At 39.0% G+C, this 22,650-nt stretch overlaps 1 protein-coding gene across 3 annotated transcripts; it reads right to left on the bottom strand.

The window, feature by feature from the left end:
* Positions 1-452: 452 nt before the first annotated feature.
* prkcda (protein kinase C, delta a) lies at positions 453-17,063 on the bottom strand. 3 transcript variants are annotated; one of them, XM_044023680.1, is made up of 18 exons: positions 16,853-17,063; positions 13,542-13,674; positions 12,750-12,949; positions 12,593-12,659; positions 11,540-11,696; positions 11,138-11,169; positions 10,929-11,014; positions 10,381-10,510; positions 10,191-10,291; positions 8,235-8,331; positions 7,962-8,092; positions 6,464-6,637; positions 6,278-6,369; positions 4,179-4,241; positions 2,623-2,761; positions 2,320-2,508; positions 1,521-1,649; positions 453-1,433 (listed from the first exon to the last, which is right to left on the bottom strand). In XM_044023680.1, exons 2-18 carry the CDS (start codon positions 13,648-13,650, stop codon positions 1,275-1,277), a joined length of 2,055 nt encoding a protein of 684 aa, XP_043879615.1. In that variant the 5' UTR covers positions 13,651-13,674; positions 16,853-17,063; the 3' UTR covers positions 453-1,274. The 3 variants fall into 3 exon arrangements, with proteins under 3 accessions (XP_043879615.1, XP_043879616.1, XP_043879617.1); XM_044023681.1 differs by having other exon boundaries at positions 13,542-13,671; XM_044023682.1 differs by lacking the exon at positions 16,853-17,063 and adding an exon at positions 14,681-14,872.
* Between the last annotated feature and the right edge of the window lie 5,587 nt (positions 17,064-22,650).

Raw genomic sequence — 22,650 nt, 5'->3', positions numbered from 1 at the left:
AATAATCTAAACCAGTCACTAAACCGGGAGTACCATGACCGTACCATGTTGTAGTACTGCCGTATTGTAGTACCATATACATATATATATAGTAGTACTACCAAGTACATTATATTAGTTCTACCTGTAGTACTCCGGTCCGGACTCCATTTCCATAAATCATTGATAACTGCCACGTTTTGACGGAGCATTTATATTTCAACTGGCGTAACTCCTCCAGTCTTTACGGTACGAGAAGGCCAGGAAATGTAGATATTATACACGCTGTTAATTTTCCATGTGTTAGCTCGTCGATTTTAACTTTCGTATGAGAAGAGAAACGGAGACAGCACATCAACAATGAACCATGTGACCCCGTAATAGTCGTCCATGTTTAGGAACTTAATTTTCTGTGGGATAAAGATATAAATCTAGAAGCGACAGCAGGAGTCTTAAAACAATAAACATCAGACTTGAGAGTTGATGTATTTTAATCAGATGTAAAAGATGGAGTAAAAATAAAAAAAAGCAAAAGGTACATCCTGAGTGAACCAATAAACATGTTACATCAACATACTGTACATATGCATATTATCTACACAGCATTTTAGTGACTTCCTGCGTATTGTTTACAGTCGCGTACCATTACTAACATTTTTGCACCCCCGACTGCACACAATCCATCCCTGACCCTGTCGGACATTTACAAACAGCTGTAGCTCTGTTTACATTTGATCTTTACATGGCACTGTTCAGTCAACCAGACAACCACAAGTTCTTTTTCTGCAAGACATTCATCCAATCCAAGGCAAGAAATCATACATTCACAATTAGGCAACAACGAACATAGATGGGGTTTCTTTCTTTACATGCTGTCACCTCATTAACACAATCTACATTTGAAGTGTACAGTACAAATTATTCTTCTGTTTCTTTCCCTGTTCACAAGTATTCAATACCACTTGAGTTGAACTGACAGAACTGACCAAAAAGAGATGCAGAATGGCTACAGTGAAAGCTTTTCAGCCTCCAGCCATAAAATTATTATTCATACAGGCCTTTACAACCTAAACAAATAATTAGCATGCACACAAATACAATAAAATTAACATGTACCGTACAAGGACTTATTTCTACTCTTATTTTTTCTAAACGTACCCATGAAGAATAGTTTGTGCTTGAGATAAGTTCACACAAATACTGGATGTGGGTCAGCTCACTTCTCTGTGACAGAGTAAGTGAACTATCTCATAAACAGTAGAGACGTGACCCGAGTCTGATTGTCATAAGAACAGTTACTTTTCTAAAATGTGCTCCATCTTTGGGTTGATGAATGAAAAACCAGCGAAAGCTGACTGGTCCATGGAGTCTATGAAGTTCTTGTCGCTGTAAGAGAGCCGAGGCTTCTCACTGAGGAACTCCCGATCAAAGTTGCTGCAATCGTTGGGTGCTTTCTGCAATTAAACATATGTCAGCTAAATAATAAAACAAGCCATAAAATGATTACAGCTGTATGACACCACAACCATAGACATACATACCACTTTCGGTTTGAAGGGGGGTTCAACCTCCCTCCTCTCCAAGGCCTGCCAGTTAATGGCTTTGAAGAAGGGGTGTAAACGAATATTACCCACGATTCCTAGCCTGCGAGTGGGGTCTCTCTCAAACAACTGCAAGAAACAAAGTAACGTGCAACATTAGAACATAAAACACAGCACTGTCACTGTTCTACAGGGATTGAATGAATAGTGCGATAGAAATATAGCTATAAAAACAATCAAACAGATGCAAGGGTACTTCAAAAAGGTCTCAGCCTCAGAGCCATGACACGTTTTGGGGCAGAATTGTTTGGGCTAGAATAACTTGTATCACTGTCCATAAAAACTCACATATCTGTAGTCACTTCTTTACAAGTCACACTTTTAAATTCAGTGGGTGAGAGGAAAACAGAACAATGGACAAGAAGATGGCAGAAGCAGTGGCTTTAAATTGTAAATCTTATACTCAGCCAAACCTGCACTTTCTAACTTCTGTCGGTTTCTCTACCCAAACCCCATCTGTAGGGTTGCCATTTTCAGACTGATGATGGTGTCATCCCTGCTGTTGAGCAGAATATGGAGGCTTAAGATGTGACCTTCTTCCAAGAGCAAAGTTTGACCATCAGTGGACCAAGTAATATGACGTTAAAGGAGGCAATGTTGAAAAATAATGTAAGAATTTTCTCCTGTGAAGTTTTGTAGGTGAAAACCTTTTGAAGTCATCCTTGTATAAAACACACTCCAATAAGGAGAAATGGCAACATAAGACAAGATGTATTAGTATAGGGAGTAAAGTGCAGACCCTCTCCATCAGGTCCTTGGCCTCTTTGTTGATCCAGCGAGGATAGTGAGGAGTATCCATGCGGATTGACTCAAACAGCTCATCCTCATCATCTCCATGGAAAGGCGACTGTCCGACCAGCATCTCATATAGCAACACTCCAAATGACCACCAGTCAACTGAGAAAGAGTATTTCTGTCCCAGCAGGATCTGGATTCATTATAAAAAAAATGTATTAATTACATGCAAGATGATAAACATTAATCTTTTTGATATTTCAACATATCAGAGCAGGAGAGCGTCTCCAAGTGTGAAGCATTTCACCTCAGGAGCGATGTAGTCAGGAGTGCCGCAGAATGTCGTGGCACGATTCTCTCCAAACACGTTCTCCTTACACATCCCGAAGTCGGCGATCTTTATGTGTCCCTCATGATCCAACATCACATTGTCTAACTTAAGATCTCTGGAAATAAAACAATTTACTGTTTAGTGTTTATCACTTCGGAATGCCACCTAATGCATATACAGTAAGTTTTGATGAACTCTTTGTGACCCTAATGACTCATAACTTACAATCAGTTTAGAGGCAAAGTTTATCTAATTTCCTCAAGTTGAGATTTTGACTTCCAGTCAGACGCTGGTTACATGTTTGTTCCTGCGATTTGAAAATCAAAATGTGGTATCGAATTGAGGTTTGCCTGAGAAGTACTACAACTGACATTTATAATCACTTATTCCAGAGGTTCACAAATGCATAGAGGGAGACAGGCCCCACTCCAGAGCTCCAAAGGAACACCCTTTGGACTGTGTGATAATTTTTATATTAAAATACAGATGAATAAGGATTTTTTTTTGGTAAAACAAAATAAGAGATTGTGTAGACCTGTAGTAGGCCAGCTGAATTCCACTGCTGATTCTTTTTTTATAAACAAAGTTTGATGAAGAATGATGAAGAATCAGGGAGAGGAGCATTTCTCAAAATTAAATACAGTCTCGAATTTGAATCAAAAGCCGGAATGCTTAGATCCCCTTCACTGTACTGGATTCACTATAGTTCATTGTTTGTTGATTGTATTCCTCATTGTTTCCTGGCTCTACTCTTTTACTGGTTCTGCAATGAATACAATGAAAAATAACAAATATAATTCAAATGTAGTGTTTTTTTCCCTCTGTTTTGTAAGTGTGTGGGTTCTTTAATTTATATAATCTTGGGAATATGGGTCCCTTATCTTTTTTTAACTAATTATTGGTCTCTATAAACACAGACAACAGAAAATAATGAGACAATATTATTTCATTATTTTCCTGACCAAGCGCAAGGTTATATTGTCAAATGTCATGTTTTGTTTAGTCTGAACAACAGTTAAAAATCCAAAGATGGTCAGGCTACTCTCACATAGAATGAATTGTGTAATCTGGGAATTCATTATAGTGAAAATTTAGTCCACTGACTGTGTTGATGAACAGTGGATAGAAAGTATTAGAAAACATTCAGTATGTTCTCATGTGATTATGCAACAGTTGCACTTTTCATAAGTTTATTTTTCAACAATAAACAGATATAATCACACTTCGCTCCACAGGATACATGTTTCAATGATATCTGGAATGAAGCCACAAGGACAGTTTTCTTAACAGTCCCCTCTCACCACCGCAGCACTACCACACAGTCACAATGAAACTTTCAGAGAAGAAGAGGTGTCAGAATGCGTGGGATTATCTAACCAAGCAAGTTTAGAAACTCTATTTTCACATGACACTTGCAGCTAAACTGAAATCAAGGGGGGATATAGTTTTTGGTGTAGAGAAATAAAAAAGTATGGTCCTACGTGTGTTGTATGATTTGTCTGTTTAAATGTAATTAAGCAGTTTGCTCTGACCTGTAGATGATCCCTTTGGAATGTAAAAACTGAAGACCACAAATGATCTCAGCCGAGTAGAACCTGGAAAGACAAAGACAGAGGAGACGGTAGACATCAGTACTGTTTATATTCACTACTTATCTCTGGTGGAACCCTACAAATCTGCTCACTACTGAGCTGGCCACTCAACATTGTTGCCACTGCAAACTTATTTCAGTGTAGAGCTGAATTATTAAGGGGGACATTTGTATGTAGCAGGAGACAGGTGAATAACACTTTCATAGTGTGAAACCTGAGAACTGCTCAGAGCTGAAAGATTAGCCTATCCCTCCGACCTGCTTCTCCTGTCATGTGTCTCAGGTGAAACTACTGAGTCCAAAGGGTAAGAGTAACCTCTGCTTTAACCCAGTAGCAGGTTGTTCTCTGTATTACCAACTTATGAGGACTTAAAGATCCAGTGTGTAACATTTAGAGTGGAATAAACTACCCATATGAATATGTCTGTAAGTGTATAATCGCTCTGAAATAAAAACAATTTGGTTATGTAGCCTTTAAACCAAGCCTTCTATGTACTTGAGCTTGATTTAAGGAGGCCCCCATCTTGAGCTGACGTGTTTCTACAGCAGGAAAAGCTTATTATGTCAACATGGAAGATCCAGCTCTGCCTGCATAAGTAAATGGAAAAGGATGAGTCCTCATTTGTTGCATTCTGCAGTCTCACTATTAGATATCACTAATTACTACACAATTGACCTATTCTTAAGAAAACCTTTTACTCAATCTTTTACTTACCAAACTTTTACAGAATGAGTTATAAAGTGAACACATTCACATCTAAACCACCCTAAAACACTACAATGTAAAAGGAAGTCTATGTATGTATGGTTTAAAGAAGGAAAATGTAACTTGGTCCTGCTTCAGTATGTGAAGAAGACAGATGATGGTCTGATGGAAATCTTTACAACACTGGTGTAGCAGGAGTGACTAGAGGAGCTGAGACTTTGAGCTAACAGTAACTCTGCAGTCCACTCAGCTAAGGAAAAACATTACATAACTAAATCCAGGAGATACAGCTCCACTGTAACAGCTTGTGCAGCAGCACAAAAACCTCATTTATTACATTTAAACATATATGCAAACAAACGTGCAAACTCTCTGAGATGATGAAGCAGCCCTGTTTCTGTCTTACTCAATGTGGGATAATCTATCAATCCACCCATCCTAAATACAAGTCACAGAGTGAGGAGGATTTATGTGGATGCCAACACAAGATCAGGTGTCTGTGTTTGCCAAGTCGAGAATAACTCCTGTCATCTCACACATCGAGAGGAGGCAGACACGAGTTTAACTACAGGAGATGTACATGCAGACTGCATAACATCGGCACACAACCACCATTTGTTCACACTCAAAACAGTAGCACACAAAGCAGAACACTCATTCAAAACGGAGTCAAGTCATTTTCTTAACCTTACATAGCACTCGTGGTAATTAATTTTATTATTACTGATCTGCTACTTGCAGTCAAACCAAGGAATGCATTTCTGCTCTGAATAAGTAAAATACATGCACATATCGAAGTAAAAGACCATCAAAATACTACAGTTCTTGTCCAAGGAAAAATTAGTATAACATGAGTTTTGCATATTTGCTGCATCTAACACAATAACCACAAAGATTTGGACTTTAGAAAACGTAATGTTACTAGAGTTACTGCACTTTTTTGGAGGTGTTCCCACAGAACAATGAGTGTTGTGGTGGGTGGAAGTAACTGATACTTATGCTTACAATGTGTACACTAAGAGCTGCTCACTCCTTACAAGGTCACCTGGTTAGTGAGCAGCAGCTAATGGATGCCATTCCAGCCCTAGTCCATCAGGGTTCATATATATATATAATATATAATGTGAAAAAAAAAAACATATTGGGAGAGAGACAAAGTGAGTGACAAAGGGAGAGAGTACACATAGGCTGCTCTTTATGAGTCTCTGCTTTACATCAGCTCATTGATTGTTTATGTGAGAGTTTCTGTGCAGCTACACAAATATGAGCATTCAGTAACAATGTCAGGTTTTGTGTTGTATGATATTTATGTCCATGGGTCAGGAAAAACTCACGTGGTTCTATAGAGTTCAAAGCGCCCTTTCTCTTGAATATGAAACATCAAGTCTCCTCCATTCAGATACTCCATCACAAAGAACAGATGCTCCTGTAAACAAGTATTACTTCAGTATTAAGGATATACTCCAAGCTTATTATGTAGCATGCAGAAACATGTGGCTGTGGGAAGAAAGGGGGACTACCTTGGTCTGGAAGGTGGAGTAAAGGTGTGTGAGAAAGGGATTTTCCCAGGCTAAAGCCAAGACTCTCTTCTCTACCATAGTGCACTCCACGTCATCATCCATCAGCACTACGTCTTTCTTCAGTGCCTTCACAGCAAAGTACTCGCCGTGACCTTTCAGCTCTGCTAGAAGAACCTGTGGAAGGAGAGGGAAGTTGTTTTGCTATGATGTTATTGCTCTTTCCAGCGTGGGTCATTTTTCATTGATACATCATCAGTGTTGATTTCTTGTTGATACCAGTATTGCTGTAAAAGGGGTCATATGTAAGAAATGTATTATAATAAGTCATAAAAAGAACATGATATGGTATCAGAGATTAAGGATACATGTCAAATTGAAACTCCTGCATTTGTGGCCCACAAGATCTATTTATTATTTGGCTTGGTGCTGTGTTCTGCTGTCCCACCCATCACTACCCACACCATGACACAGCCCACAGCAGCCAGCAGATTCAAACACAGCGAACTGCAGCTATGGATTGGAAATGAAGAACATTACCAAACCTAAAAAGCCTCACTACCACTCCCAAAAACAGTTCCTTTTTTTCTGTGTTTCAAACACAGAAACTTTGGCAACCACACTACAACGGTTTGAGTTGGGATTGCAGTAACCATTTTTAATGCTAAAGTTTGTTGTTGTCTTTAATGGTCCGTTCAGGGGCACTGAATTTTGGATTGAGTGTAATTACTGGGTTCAGTCAATTGGGTTCAGGAAGGTGGAGGTGTGGGTCTGTGTGAGTGCCTGCAGCTCTGTTTGATCAAACACCTACCTTTCAGTCATAGTTATGACAGCTGTGTTGACTGGAGTGTTGTTGTTGTTATGTTAAAATGTGATTTTTTTTTAATATATATACAACCCACATCAACTAAGCAAAAAGACAAAACTGAAAATACGGACATTTACTTCACACATCAAACGAACAATCTCAACCTCACTGTTGTCATATTAGATCATCTAATATATAAAGTTAAATATAAAGTCTATACATTTTCACCCCTGTGTTTTAATTAAAACAACTGAGAAATGTAAACACATGAGTCACATTTGAATTTTCTGTATATTTCATTTCAATTAGAGTTGATTAGTTCTATTTGGTGGCTATTGTGTTTTCCATGTTACCACATTTGTATTCCAGTGTAGTTATGTGGGAGGATATGTGGATTTCACTAAGAGTTTCTCGTTCCTAAATACAAAATATTGTATGTCACACTTTATCCTGAAAATTATCCTAGATTGAAATTAAACGCCATCCACAATATCCCCATTCAAATTTTATATATTGTGTATTTTGTTTACAGATATAATTTTTGGCTTACAGATTGTTTTGTTATGTTGTTTTTTAACTGGAGGTAATAGATGACAAAATCAAGAAATGTTGGGAGTGAGGTTCACACCCATGAAGTCTGAACTTTGAACTTGGTCACACAGTTAGATTCACACTGACGTGGTTGCATCGTACCTTGCCAAAGCTGCCTTTCCCCAAAACCTTGTGGAGGATGAAGTTGTCCACATTGATGCGGGTCAGATGGGTAATACGCGACTGAGGCCGAGGACTGGATCCCTCCCACAGTCTGCCATAGGCAGATCCATCTAACAGCCAAACACGCATGAAAAGTATAAGTGACTTCCTAAATACTTTTTTGTAAATTCACTCAGCACCGGGATAATGGTTTTGCAAGTGTAATCACAACTAAAGCCGTTCATATTCACATGCACAGAAATACTCACTGACCATTGATTTCCAATCCAGCAAGTTTATTAACTTCGTCATAGATTCCAATATCTGGCAAATTAGGCAGGTTTGGATCTGAACGGCGGGTGGACGATTTCTGAGGGAATAAAGAAAGAAAACCAAAAATGAAGCATGAAACAGCCACATGAACAGTTTCCTAGAAATGGTTACCCATGTAGATATGTTCAAGTAATGAAAGCACATGTCAGATCCTTCCTTTTAGCAACGTTTGTATGTCTATATGTACTGTATGACCCATCTCTCCCCTAAACAATATACATGTGTTTGTAAACATAGCATGTAAAAGTGGGGTAGAGAACTGGGAGTTCCACAACAGGTCTGTCCTTAAACACACCAGGACAGGAGGCTCGGGTTACTGTTGAGGTCCGGTTAGGTGTCACAGTGTGGGTGGATAAATGTGACACTCAGTCTGATGGTTACACTACAGAGGTAGTCTATTGTTAATCATCGGCTTAATCAATCAAGTGATAATAATACATCAGTGACTGAGTGTAGTCAACAGATATCCTGTATTCTGTGTTTGTGTTTGGACTTGTCTATGTGTTGGGATTAATGTTACAAACAGCCTCATATAAAAACTGGGTTTAGGGCTAAAATGGACTTGAGGTAATATGAAAATATAGTGACGTTCAGAGTTGACAACATAACCTGTTGTTTGTTTCAACATCTGGATATTTGCATGGCTGTCTCAAAATGACTTTTAGAGTGGGACAAAAACCATCACACTCATACTGTATTTGTTTGCGAATTGAATTCCAAACAAGAGCCTCTAACATTTTATACCTGGGATTTGTGAAATTGTGAGATTGTCAGATGAATCTGACCAGTGGAAAAGGAAATAATGGTAAAAATTCACAGTCTTTTGGAAGACCATAATAAATAATGTATCTACATCAGAATGTTTTAATTGTACATAAAATATGTTCAAGTCTTTCTACATTAATCATCGTAAATTAAATAGTTGTGTCTTGTATTTTTGCTAATATTGTGCTTCAGTAACACACTCTTGTTTGAAGAAATACACTTCACACCGTCCTCCAGACATCTTAGTATATTGCATACATTAGTGTAATATAAACCCATGTGGGAAAGGCATTCAAACATATTAAGTGCTTATCCTTTTCAAAAGTAAGATAGAGTATTTTCCACTGAATAGTATACCAATAATAATGTTACTGCCGCTCCCTGTAGTAAACTGCTTGGAGCTGCTTTTCCCTCTCTGTGTGTGACAGTCCACAGATGAAAATGATCACTGTCCTCACAAGCCTCTCCTTCATCTACATGTCTACCTGTCTTGAAGCCTCATCCCCCCGCTCTGCACACCCCTAACATCGTCATCTCTGGTGTTCATCAACAAAACATGTTACAAAAAGTGTCTCTACGTTCATGTGTCTACAGAGGTCTTATGGGACAAACAAATGCAAGTACACCTACAGTTTGAGACTATGCATTCCATACACACCAACTGTGCATGCTCCCTGTAGCACAACACTTTCCAGTCTAGTTGGTGGTGCACACTTGTTTTAGTCAAAAGAGACAACAAACAAGATGAAAGCATGGACATTGTGCTTGAGATTATGCGAGGACATTTGCAAGTACCTATGCAAACTCCTGTTAAGAAAGAGCCACTACTTTTAATGAAATTAAGTACATATGAGGAGAATGTTAGACTGACACAGACCCCTATTTCAGTATGAATCAAACCGCAGCCATGCAGAGATTCCAAGCAGCTCATGGAATTTGGAAAGTATGACCCAGACCTAAGTCCCTTGAAATTATTGCTATTATTGCCTGCTTTTGCTGCTGAGCTCACTCATTTAGCACCTAACACCAAGTAAGGCAATTCTAAGACTTTATACTGACTTGAACACTTAAAAAGACAATTGATCTGAAAATGCATTAAAAGGACTGAAACTAATGTCTCCATGAACTCACCTGGCTGACTTGTGTCAGTGCTTCAGCAAGTAGCTTCTGGTTGATACCACAAAGGTTGGCGACTTTATCCTGACACTTGTGATGAACATTCATGGTACAATCTACAAACATAATAAAAGAAAGAAAATAATGTTAAAGGAAAACACTTTGAGCTCAGCAATCATTTAGTCAAACACTGTATGCACAGTACCTTCACACTTCAGGCCTTGTTTGACAATACCCCACAGCAGACTTCCACAGTGGTCGCAGAAGGTGGGACTCATGTAGTTGTGGGTCTTGAAGCGGTGCGGCATGTCAATCTTAAAGCGCTCCTTTTGGAACTGTGTGAACAAAAATGGTTCATCATCAACATCTCCAGGTGTAACTGGTGAAGGAATCCACATACATGGCCTGGGACGCCTTACAGCCCTTCTGCACCTGATCATTTCTGGGTCTCCACTGTGACCACGCTCCAGAATATAATGTTACATGTTCCTCACCCCAGGTCTTTCCTCACTATTTAAAATGCCTCTCCCATTGTGTGGGTGTTTGTTCATGATCACATGTTGCGGTTATCTGGGTCATTTAGTCTTCAATGTCTTTATTGACCAATGCTGATGATCACTGAAAAGAGATGTGGACCCTAGACGGTATCTATTCAAACTCTGACCCATTAATTCAATTAAATAAGCACCATTGTTTACATTGTTGAGGAAAGACACTTCACAAAAGTGTACTACAGAAATGTGTGTTACTTGCCATAGTATCCCGACTGTTAGCAGCAGTACCGGTGCATCTGCCAATAATCTTGTCTATGCATTTCTTGTGGATGGCTGCATTGCATTCTGATTAAAAAAAAATAAAGAAATATCAGCATACTCTGATTCTGTATGTGAACATCATATCTTAACTGGCAACAGTGACAAAATTAAAATGTATTACACACATAATTCACACATAACACTTACGTCTGCATTTATAGCCTTGTTTGTTGAGCCCCCTGTAGGAGAAAGAAGCAGAGAGAGGAATCATTCTTTGATCACGTTAACGGTTTACTGATTAATCCTGGTAATAATGAACAGCTGGAGGACACCCAAGAGGATTTGTTTATCACAGTTTCATTTTTCAAGCAAGCTTCCTTTGTGATGAGACCAGGATGGGCTTGAAAGCAGATTACTGAAGATCCTCTCAGCAGATGACATTATCTGATACTTCTTTGTCCAAGAAAGGTATTGCAACTTAATGGGAAAGTTGACCTCATTGATTTTTGCAAAAAGGTTATCAAAGAGAGTAAATCAGTGGTTGTGAGTTCAGCTGCCTTACAGTTTTAAGTTTTGTTTACATGAGGCTAAAATGTAGGCCTCACTTACCAAACAAACTCTCTGCAGACGGAGCAGAAAGTGGGCTGTCTGAAGAACGTGGCAATGAACTCATGGTTCTTTATGAAGTGGATCTTGGCTTGTTTGATTGCCCCTCGTCTGCGGTTCAGAGTAGGTGCCTCTTCCTCTTTTGCGTCCTGCTTCCTCTCTTCGAGATACACAGAGAAACACAGATCATAATACTCCAGACACTGGAAAAACAAAGCAATTTTTTTCAACAGGATGTCACAAATTATTAGCCTTAATGATAATCTATGGGTTGATGAAAATAAACTAAAAGGAGTGTTTTTCTGTCCCAAAAACTCCACGGTTGGATCATTGAACTAGAATGACAGGAATGACAAGCATGAAAACTTCAGAATATAAATTAGTCAAACTGGTTGGGGCACTACAGACGGTGCTCAATCAATACAGTATTTGATTAACTCTTAAGTTACAAGACAGAATTATTATTTTTTTATGATACTTTTATTTTGTATGGGCAGCATCGGAATAGCAGTGGTAAAAAAAATTGAACACTGTTAAAGAGTTGAAATCATAGACTGCTTTAATACTTACATATATATAATGTGTAACATTTCTGTATTAAAATATCTAAAAATGAAAGGGCTAATCTTAAAAATACTGTTGAGTCATAATGTTTTCAGTAGTTTTTAAATCTATAGAAATCTGTATTTTTACTCAAGGTAATGGTACTACTAGTTGACCAGTAGTAGTCTGTAGTTTGTAACTGTCACTAATGGATCATGACTAGTCATTGTTATTTGCGTGCGTGTTTTGCCGCTAAAGCTTTCACTGTAAAGTGAAAACGCACACAGGTAACCAAACAAGAAGAAAACTTCCTAAGAATACGTCTTTTTGTACTGTTTTGATTAAGTGACCCCCTAGTGAGTAAAAATATATACTGTGTATGTAATAAGTATTAAGGCAGTGAAGTACACAGAGCAACAGCTCCAAAAAGTCATACAGATTAGCATACAAACATTCACAAAAAGGTAAAGAAATAAAAGAAAAAATAACTGTTTTCATTTTAGTTATATTCACCTGTATCCGCTCCCTCCAGGAAGTACTGCACTGCCATCATTACTTTCCCAGAAGGATGGAGATCAACCTGAACACACAGTTAAACACAAAGTTACACTTGGCCAACCAAAAACATCAGTTTGGAAAAAAAACAGAGGAAAAATTTCAAACATAATACCCAAAATTCCGCACGTCCGTTGGCTTTCTTGCAGCGCTCGGCAAGGACAGACACACCGACAGAGACTTCAGCCAGAGGCTCTTCTGCTGTCTTCATCAGCAATACCTCAAGCACACGACCCTCGTAGATGTGCGCATCAAAACTAGCTTTCCATGCTGGGTACATGGTAGGTTTCCTCTGAACCAGGGTCTTACCTCGTTCTTAGAGAAGGCAGAGAGACAGAGGGACGATGGACAAACGTGTTTAGTTAGCAGTCAATAACAATTTAAATATTGTTATTATTACAGTGCAGAAAATAAGAATGATGAGAAAGCTTAATGCCAAGGTCAAACTACACAATTTGATCTATTACTATGGTCAAAGGCATGACAGACTACACAAACCCAACCAGACATCACACCTGACAGGGGATGGACCATGGGGAGAGTCAACACTGAGAGAGTATTGTAAACAAACAATGGCAAAAGCAGCATGAGTGATACTTGCTGAGTTTAGTTGCGAGAAAAGAACTTTAGGTAACTTAATCAATCCACTTTCCACTTCACCATTTTGTTTGAAGGTGCTTGTTACTTTTGAATGTGTAGAGCACTCAATGTTCAACATCAACTGAGGTGATGGAAACATGCAACATCGTCTTACACCTCGGTTTTGGCTGACGTGTCCCAACACCCTATGTCTGTCACATCAGGCTATAATTGTAGTTATAATGTGTAGTCTGGTCTCACCATTAGAAAGACACTTCCTGATAAAGAAAGAACAAAGATAAAGAAAGAACAGTGATTTTGTTTTTACCAGTTGTCAAGGCCTCCTTCATCTTGATTGCACAGAAGGGAGCATCTTCCAGTGGGGGCAGGACGCCCAACTCATACGAGTTAAAGGTGATCCTCAAGAAAGGAGCCATGGTGACAAGTGCCAGGGTCACCTGCTGTCAAAGATAGGCAAACCCAGTGTTACCCTGGTGGTATTGATCTAGATAAAGCAGTCACTGTTGTCATATTGCACATTTTGTCTTATGCAGCAGTAAGACATTTGGCTGCAGCTCAACCATGACTTTGCCTTCACTCTTTTCATAACCAGAATCCACATGCATGATATGCAGAGGTTAAGCAACATGTTTTTTCTTTGGCTGAAGACTATCTTTAGAAAACAGTGCAAAAATTATGCACAAAATTGCTTAACTTAACTTAACTTAACTTAAATAAACATTCATTGAAACGTTCATCACAATACATTGAACACTTAAAATCGCTCTCTCCAAACTGCATTTTGGGTCTTTTTATCTTAGACAGCTTGTGTATGTCTGTGTGTGAGAGAGGCAAAGAGGTAAAGACAGAATCAACACACCAGCTCAACAACAAGGTGTGATTTACTCACGTGAAATGTCTGAAAAATCTAAATGTCTGAAAAACCCATATGTGACAGTCAATGCTCATATTGTGGCATCAGAAACAAAGTATTCTCAGTTCATTTTGAAGTGTAGCAGGCCAGATGATGATGTCAGCTGAGTAGGAGGTCACTGACTGTAGGCTGGGACACACACAGTGTGAAGTATGTGGCCACATGCTTCCACAATCACCTCCAAATATTATAATAATAAGATAAGATAAGATAATATTACACGTATTGTTAATCATCCAGTTGTGATCAGGACATCTCAGCTCAGACAGATATTAAAGTCAGGTATGAATAGGGAAAGTAAGACATTTAAACTTAGCCACACCCATAAGGAGAAGGAGAACTAAACATTTTTACACACCTGTTTCTGTGTGGAGGATAGATACTTCAGTCTAAAAATGTATTTTTTATTTCATCTTTTGTGTAATGAAGGAAGAAATATATGCCAATAGTGGCATATTGGTGAGAGATCAATGTAGCCCTACATACTGGGCATTGCTGAGCTTACATGTCACAACTCTTTTGACAAGACATACTGTATTCAATGCAAGAGGTAACTCCCATCAACTTCATGTGCTGGCAGGAACTACAGACACTCCCATGTCACTCTACATCCTCTTTCTTGGTTCTACACCTACAACCATGGTGTCAAAATTGTGCCTCTGCTGCTTGTTGGTTCCCTGCCACTTTGGTGTTTTCAGTTCTGCAGATTCTGTAAAGCCGCAGCTGCATAAGTGGAGGTATTTTTCCGTCCTGCAAAAGCAGAGCGAGTCTCAACATGTTGCCGATCAAAACACAGGCATGTAGTGCTCAACACTAGAGCTGCTTTTTGCAATCCTGAACTATCCATGCTGAGGCCAGAGACAAACACAAGGAGGGAAACACAGTCAGATGAATGATTAAATGCAAACTCACTGCTGCAGTGAGCTGTGATGTTGGGGAGTTCATCAATAGCAAACACACGGTGTGACTGTGAGTGGGGCAGTGATTGATTTCCTAGCAAACTGTTCATGAGCAGGTTTCGATTTGTCCCATCTGTTACATTCAGTAGCATCAGCATGCTTGCAGACTTTCACTTGACTTCCTACTCATCTTTATTTTTTTAATTATTTTTTTAAAAGTATCAAGTCATTATGTTATAATACTTGGTGTGCATTATAAACCCATTTTGTTATCTAAAAAGTATTATGGATAAGCATCAATAATTAAATGGTATTAAATGAAGAATCTGAATTTGTCTTATGGCATTATCATGCATTAACAAACATAGTAACAATAAAATAAGACTAAAGAAGTCTTAAAATCCATTGATTAAAGCAGATTTAATAAAGAAAAGCAATTGCTTTACAAGAAAGAGCAAAGAAAATAGCATATATGAAACTATGTCGCAACAGTGTAATTTGAAATAACTGAATAATGGAGGAGAGATGTTTAAAAAGGTAAATGACTATACCAGCTGCCCTAATCAATAAATCAAGTAATAAATGCCAAGTTTATTCTAATGCTACAAAAACAAAACACTTATACAAACAATATTTTTTACTCAATTTCTGTCAATATACCTCGGACATTTTAGGGTTTACACACTGAACATTTAAGATGTTTTGTGTATTATTTGTTATTAACCTGTTATGTTATCAGATAAATTCATTAAATTGGGGTTGCCCTGATTTCTAAATATAGGCACTGAAAGCCACATACAAACGACTTTTTCTCAAAACTATTTTATTCATTCATCGTAGCGGAGAATCAGTCAGTGCATTTCCCTTTTTTCAGTAAGTAGGAGGTTTACCTGTGAAGGATGTGGTTGAGCAGCAGTTTGCTGAACAACAGATGTCTTTGGCCACAGTTACAAACTAGACTTTCCACAGCACGAATGAATACAGGGCTGGACAACACATTGATCATTTATCAATACTGTGACTTGAGACAATTTTGGAATATTGTCATATCATGATATAACATCTGTTATGTTTTTTTGGTTGTTTTTTTTTGGTTGTTACAGTACTAATGTTGAGGCATTTAGCCAAATATTATATTTACATGGAACATTGAGATAAGAAAAGTCAGCTAACAATTATACCTCAAATTTAGCTTTATATCGAGATATATCGTATATCGCGGTATATCTTTTGCTGTTCAGACCTGCCTTCATCCCTCCTTCTCCTCTTGTTCTACCGTATTCTGTGACCCGTGAGATTCTGTGACCTTAACTGGAATTCCACAACGACACCATGGCCACAGCTGAGCACCACCCCGTGGGTTAGGCCATTACATGACAGATGAATGTGGTGTTTTTTCGTAATTGTGACAAGTCACAGATTCCGTACCATGGTCTCAAATTATACTCGCCCATAAAAAAAGGGAACCAGTGGCGTTTTATAAAGTCTAGTTTCTCATTTCCAGTAAACGAGCAGAGGTCGGTAAGATTCGACGGTGCACACGGTTGTCACTGTCACTAAGTCATGGAAGGAGTGTTGCTACTGTACACACACACGCACACACACACTCTGACTGTTAATGGTGTTAAGCTAACTTCGGCGCCGACTGTTACGGAAGAAGAAGTAAAAGAAGAAGTAGAAGAGAATGATGAAGAAGAAGAAAAAGGAGGAGGAGAGTAAGAAGAAGTAACTGTAACTTTTTTGCGAACGTTAAAAACACAAATTGCACGAGAAGAACGAGTGAAGAGGAAACTGACAGACACTCACCTCAGTGCTCGCTCTATTCCACCGCAGCAGACGCACGCAAAGTTACTCTTTTCCTCGTGGTTTTTTCGTTCACTGATTCCGTCGATTGAGGAAGTGAGACGCGCGCTCTCTCTCTCTCTCTCTCTCTCTCTCCCCCTCCCTCTCCCTCTCCCTCCTTACACAGAGAGAGAGAGAGAGAGACTGTGACGTTCACCTGGTGTAAAGACTAAGAGAGAGAGAATAAGGAAAGAGAGAGAGAGAGGACCGACTGTGGCGTTCACTTGGCAGAGAGAGAGAGAGGGAGGGGACAGGCAGTGGTGTTCACCTTCTGTAAAGATAGAGAGAGAAAGACATAAAGCAAAAAGAGGGAAAAAGACAAGAGAGAGAGGATAAAAAAAGAGGGCAGGGTGTGATGTTCAACAGCAAGACAGAGAGGGAGAGAAAGAGAGAGAGACGTCCACCTGCTGTTGAGAGAGAGAAGTGGAAGGGGGCGGTGGAAGGGGGGGGGTCCCATCTGCCCTATTTTGAATAAATAGAATGTCTATAACATACATTCTATTTTAACTTTTTATAGTATCGTTAATATCTGTCTATGCTTTCTTGGTAATGCATGTTTATTATTTATTAGCTCTATCTTTACTGTCTTTGCTGCTGTGACAATGTAAATTTCCCCACTGCAGGACTAATAAAGGACTGTTATCTTATCTTATTATTTATTATAGTCCATGTTTCCACATTTCACGTGCTCTTTAAAAAAATATTTGAAAATTGACTGCAGTCTCACACTCGATATTGACGACTGTACGGACTGTAATGACCATAATGACCGTGGCCTTTATTTCCCCAAATGAAGAAGGAGGCCTGTGACAGTCAGGCCTTTAATGTTTCATCCCCTTCAAACATTAGGTCAAATTGATCATACTGGTATAAAAGCATGAAGCATTTAATGCGCCAAACTCCAGGTAAAAGTAATTTGCTGTTAAAAGATCCAAAATATATGCCACCACGATATCAGTTTGAACCCTTTATAGTAACATACTGGGGTCATTTATTGGCAATATTGAGATTACGACAATTAGTGTAAACTAGTCAGCAACATCACACCTTATCTCTTTAGCAACAAAGATACCCATACAAGAACACACACACTCAACGAGGACACAGTCAGTTCTGTGACACGTCCTCAGAAGTCATTAACAGCTGATGCCACAAAGGTGAAGCTCTACCTGAGCTGAGCATCTTTCTTTATACTTTTTTTTTTTTTGCACAGTATGAAAAACGCCCTTGTCACATCAACAAAATAACATAATATTGTAAGATTTGGATTTAAAGCCTGGTTATAATGTGAGAAAATATGTTTTTTTAATACTGATATCAAACCCTAACCCTCATCAAGATGAGAAAAAGACAGACTTTAAAACAGACCAGATTATCACTCAGATTAGCTCAGATTACCACTTTGCACTAATGACTGAGTGTTTATTCTGAGAGAATTGTCAATAAATTGACTTTAGTGAATTTCCATCATTTTAATAATTGTGAAAGGGCAGAATTGTTAATATTTCATGTGAGTGTCTAGCATGCCATCATACAGTCCTAGTGATTGAATTTAAAGTGCCACCAGGGGGAGTCCACACATCACAATAAATACACTCACAGTAAATTGATCGTGGGGAATTTCCATCATTAAGATAATTGTGAATGAGGAATATTGTAAATATTCCCCACGGCTAGCTTGTGAATGTTGTCCAGCTCGCTAACATACAGTCTCAGTGATTTATTATGAGGTGCCACAAGGGGGAGCCAGCATCTTTCCAGTCATCCCACAACCTCTGGATTTATAATAGTTGAAAGAAAATGTAAGGTAAAGTAAGTTCTGTGTGTTTTAGATTACATTTACATTACATTATATCACAATAACAGAGTGAGTTGTAAGTAGTTTGTTGAGGACAATGACGATAATCAGCTGTGATCATTTTAAATGATTAAACAGTTTTGACTCTTCAAACTTTGTATTTTATGATCTAATTCTTCTGTGAAGCACTTGGAACCTTGTTTTCTGAAGTACTATTATATTGTTATTATTGTCTCATATAACGTGCAGCAACAGTGGGTTCCTCTGTGCAGACCTGTTGATCACTTGAGTTGAGAAGACAAATTCTTGTACACATATATAAGCATGTGCATGGCTGTCGAGAGAGTGCCCTAGATTTCTGTAAAATAGTCTCGTGTGTGTGGGGGGGGTGGGAGGTTTTCTTTCTTTTCTTTCTGGGGTCACGTGGCTGGCAGGCTGCGGGGGCCGTTTTTGAGGTTTGAGCTTGGTTTTGCTGAAGAGGTGGCAGCTTTGTCTCCTGCAGCCAAGAAGATCTGTTCTTTTCTAAACTGAGCACAAGTGCTTTCAAATTATCTACAACCTCGCGCTGCATGTTTGTGTTCATCCCCCACCCGCCCGCACACAAATGAGCAAGGGTAAAACCTCATTCATGCCAACTGAGCTATTCTCATCCTGATGACACAAGTAAAATATTGGCCGAAATGAAGACGCTCTAAATAGGAAAGGCAGCAGATAGATTCGTATGCAGGGTGAGTCATAATTCCATGATTAGGTGTGATTTAAATGTTTATACAACTGTATGTGCTTTAGTTAGTTAAGTGAAACCTGCCAGGGAGGAGACAGAGACGAGGCACAGGTGTGCCCGTGTTCTCCCTCTCTCCTCTGAGGATTTACGTAACAGGCAGATTGTTGACTCATGGCAGACACCGGAAGTTTAGGTGTGAGTTTGTGCAGTAAAGACTTTAAAGCTCACCGACTCCTCTGTGACTCCAACAGATGCACATTTAAGCAAACGTCTCCTTCTGCTTTCCCTCTTTGCAAACACACACACATCCACACATACCCACTGTCATGACCTAACAGTGGGATGTATAGGTCGTCAAACAGGCGGAGGGTAAATTTAGCATGCAGAGCTTAAAGAGAGCCTGCATGGTGAAGAGCCACGCAGAATGCAGAGTCGATGTTTGTATATGGCAACGGTAACTCAGATAACCACTTGTTACAACCAATGTATAAAGAAGACAATAAAGTGGCCAGTGAGTGTGTGTGTGTCAACAGTATAATATAAATGATGTAAGACCAACCTCAATTATATGATGGTGGAATTACAATCTTGTGTGACATATGACACATGGTCCATGTGAAGAAGCTGCTTATCACAAGCTTGTCTCTGAGCTCATAAACACGCTAAGATCATGCTGTTGTTTCTGTTTTCCCTCATTATTCAGCATAGACACCATGTCACTCTCCTGCTTTTCACCTCAGCATTATCAGATGAACACAGGACCCTTGATTGGGTACACATACAGGAATACCCAAGGGAATGACCAGTGAGTGTAGTTTCTTGTATTTCGACTTAAGACGTACGCTGGGCCCCTAAAAATGAATTAATGTAAAAATAAATTTGGTTGAATTTGATTCCAATAATGTCAACAAAAATTAGAAACAGTTCAATTTTCTCTCTTTTTCACAATTAAAACATATTCAAACTAAGTATAAATCAATGAAAACTCTATATCATCTATAAAACAGGCAGATGGAGAAACAGTTGCATCTTTAAAGACGCAGGAGGGGAGAAGTGGGACAGTATTTTTGCCTGCTTTATTAGATGAGTGAGATGATTGATACTAAAAGCTGGAGCCTGCAGTTAAAACTGGAAACACCGCAAGCTCTTAAAGGCATTAAAACCAATAATTGCCTTTTTAATCTTTTCAGTGGGAACAATCCCATGACATGTTCTCCTTCTTTTACTTTTTTGGCCATTAACTAGTCCCACATAGAAACTTCATTCAAACTTCCATTCAGAAGTTTTCAGTACTAATTTGATACTTTCCAAAAAAAATCACCTTTTTTTTATAGAAAGTTTATCACACAAATTAACTGAAACATGCGTCAGATGCAACGATTTCTACAACTTACAGAATTTTTCTAGGTAGTGAACGAGTTATACTTAGATGCACAGAAAGAATGCAAAGCACATTGCAGAAGGCAACAGGGACAATAAATGTTTAGTCAGAGGTGCAGCGTGTGCTGCAGGCTGTGTGTTTTTCTGTTTTTGTTCTGTTGAGGGAGAATGGGCTATTTAAAGCTTTAGGGGAGGAGGAATAGGTGCTACATTGACTTGGCAGTGTAGGCTGCAAAGAGTTTGCAAAGTGGGACATGAGAGTCCGTCCCTCTTTTCTTCCAGCCTCTCCACATCAATTTTTTTCTCTCCTTCTCCCTCCCAGACTCAGAGGGAAACAAGATGCAAACCCAGAACTGTCAAGCCAATGTCAAGTGGACAAACTATTTCTATGTACATTTTTGACTACCATATAATAAAATACAATATAATCCTTCCCTTTTCTTGAGAATCTGCAGCCGACACATTACTGCAGAGGCTTTGTTCGTCACCAGGCTCATGACATCAACAAAAAGTCATGAGCGGGGTGGAGTGGCCCAGTGGTTAAGACTGGTACCCTGTGTGTGAAAGACATCATGGTCGCAACGGTTGCAAGTTCGACTCCACTCCTGGCTGATTGTACTCGATTCCATTGTAAGTCGCTTTGGATAAAAGCGTCTGCTAAATGACATGTAATGTAATGTAAATCAGTGCATTACCTTTTCTTCATAAACCTGAAAACGGCCAGTAAATTTGATCTCACAACTCTGCTTTTAGAGCATCTTAAATTTGTAAAAAAAAATAAAATAAAAAATAAGTATAAAGAAAGATGCTCAGCTCAGGTAGAGCTTCACCTTTGTGGCATCAGCTGTTAATGACTTCTGAGGACGTGTCACAGAACTGAATGTGTCCTCGTTGAGTGTGTGTGTTCTTGTATGGGTATCTTCGTGAGGACCAAAATGCTATAAACCACAGGAAGTGAGGACCTCACATTCTGTGACCCCTTAAAAGGGTGTTTTCAGTAATTGGGTTTAGGTTAAGGTTAGGGTAAGGGTTGGAGTTAGGCATTTAGTTGTGATGGTTAAGGTTAAGGTAAGGGACTAGGGAATGCATTAAGTCTATGTGTCCTCACTACCACTACTGTGCAAACACGTGTGTGTGTGTATGATTGATTATTGGCTTTCTGCTTTGCTACAGCCCGTGGCAGAATGGAAGTAGGCTTGGATTATGACGTTGTTGGTAACTGTAACACTGTAAAAAAAAAAGAAAGAAAGGGCTCCACCATCAGTCCCACAGCCAGCTGTCATTACATTGCAGTACTTGTCATTTTCTGATATATTCATTATTTAATACACAGACAGTCTTTTATAGTGTCGCTTGACTTTGCAGTTTGAGCCCTGTCTGTTGCCATAAGTCAACAGTTTCCTGTGTTGTGCTGCTGAGGTGAAACCAGACACAACACACACACAAAAAAGGTAAGGCTAAAAACACAGACGATGAAAACGCTTAATTTAAATGGGTATAATTCAACATGAAAGCTTTACTGTGAACTACAAAACAACGTTAAAACCCAGTGAAAGGATAAAGTGAGATGGAGCAGGCAGAGTAAGTGCGAAGCAATATACTGTATATATACATATACTGATGCATAACTGTGTCTTCAGCAGCAGCAGAAGCTAAGAAAAGACAACTGGGGTATTTAATTAAAACAACAGAGAGAAGGTGAAAACAGAACTGGGGCTAGAGATGGAGAAGAGAGTGATGAATGATCTGTCCTCTATATAGGACGACGTGTCTGCAACTTTTCAGCAGCCCCAGAAAGAAAACTTTGTGCCTGATATTATTCTGGGTCAGGAAGCCTCGGGGGGGAGACGAGAAGCAGAA

Source organism: Solea senegalensis, linkage group LG4, assembly GCF_019176455.1.
Source record: "Solea senegalensis isolate Sse05_10M linkage group LG4, IFAPA_SoseM_1, whole genome shotgun sequence".
In the NCBI taxonomy this organism is placed as follows: Eukaryota; Metazoa; Chordata; class Actinopteri; order Pleuronectiformes; family Soleidae; genus Solea; species Solea senegalensis.
Note: the sequence above shows the minus strand (reverse complement) of the source record. Positions and strands in the feature narration are given on the sequence as shown.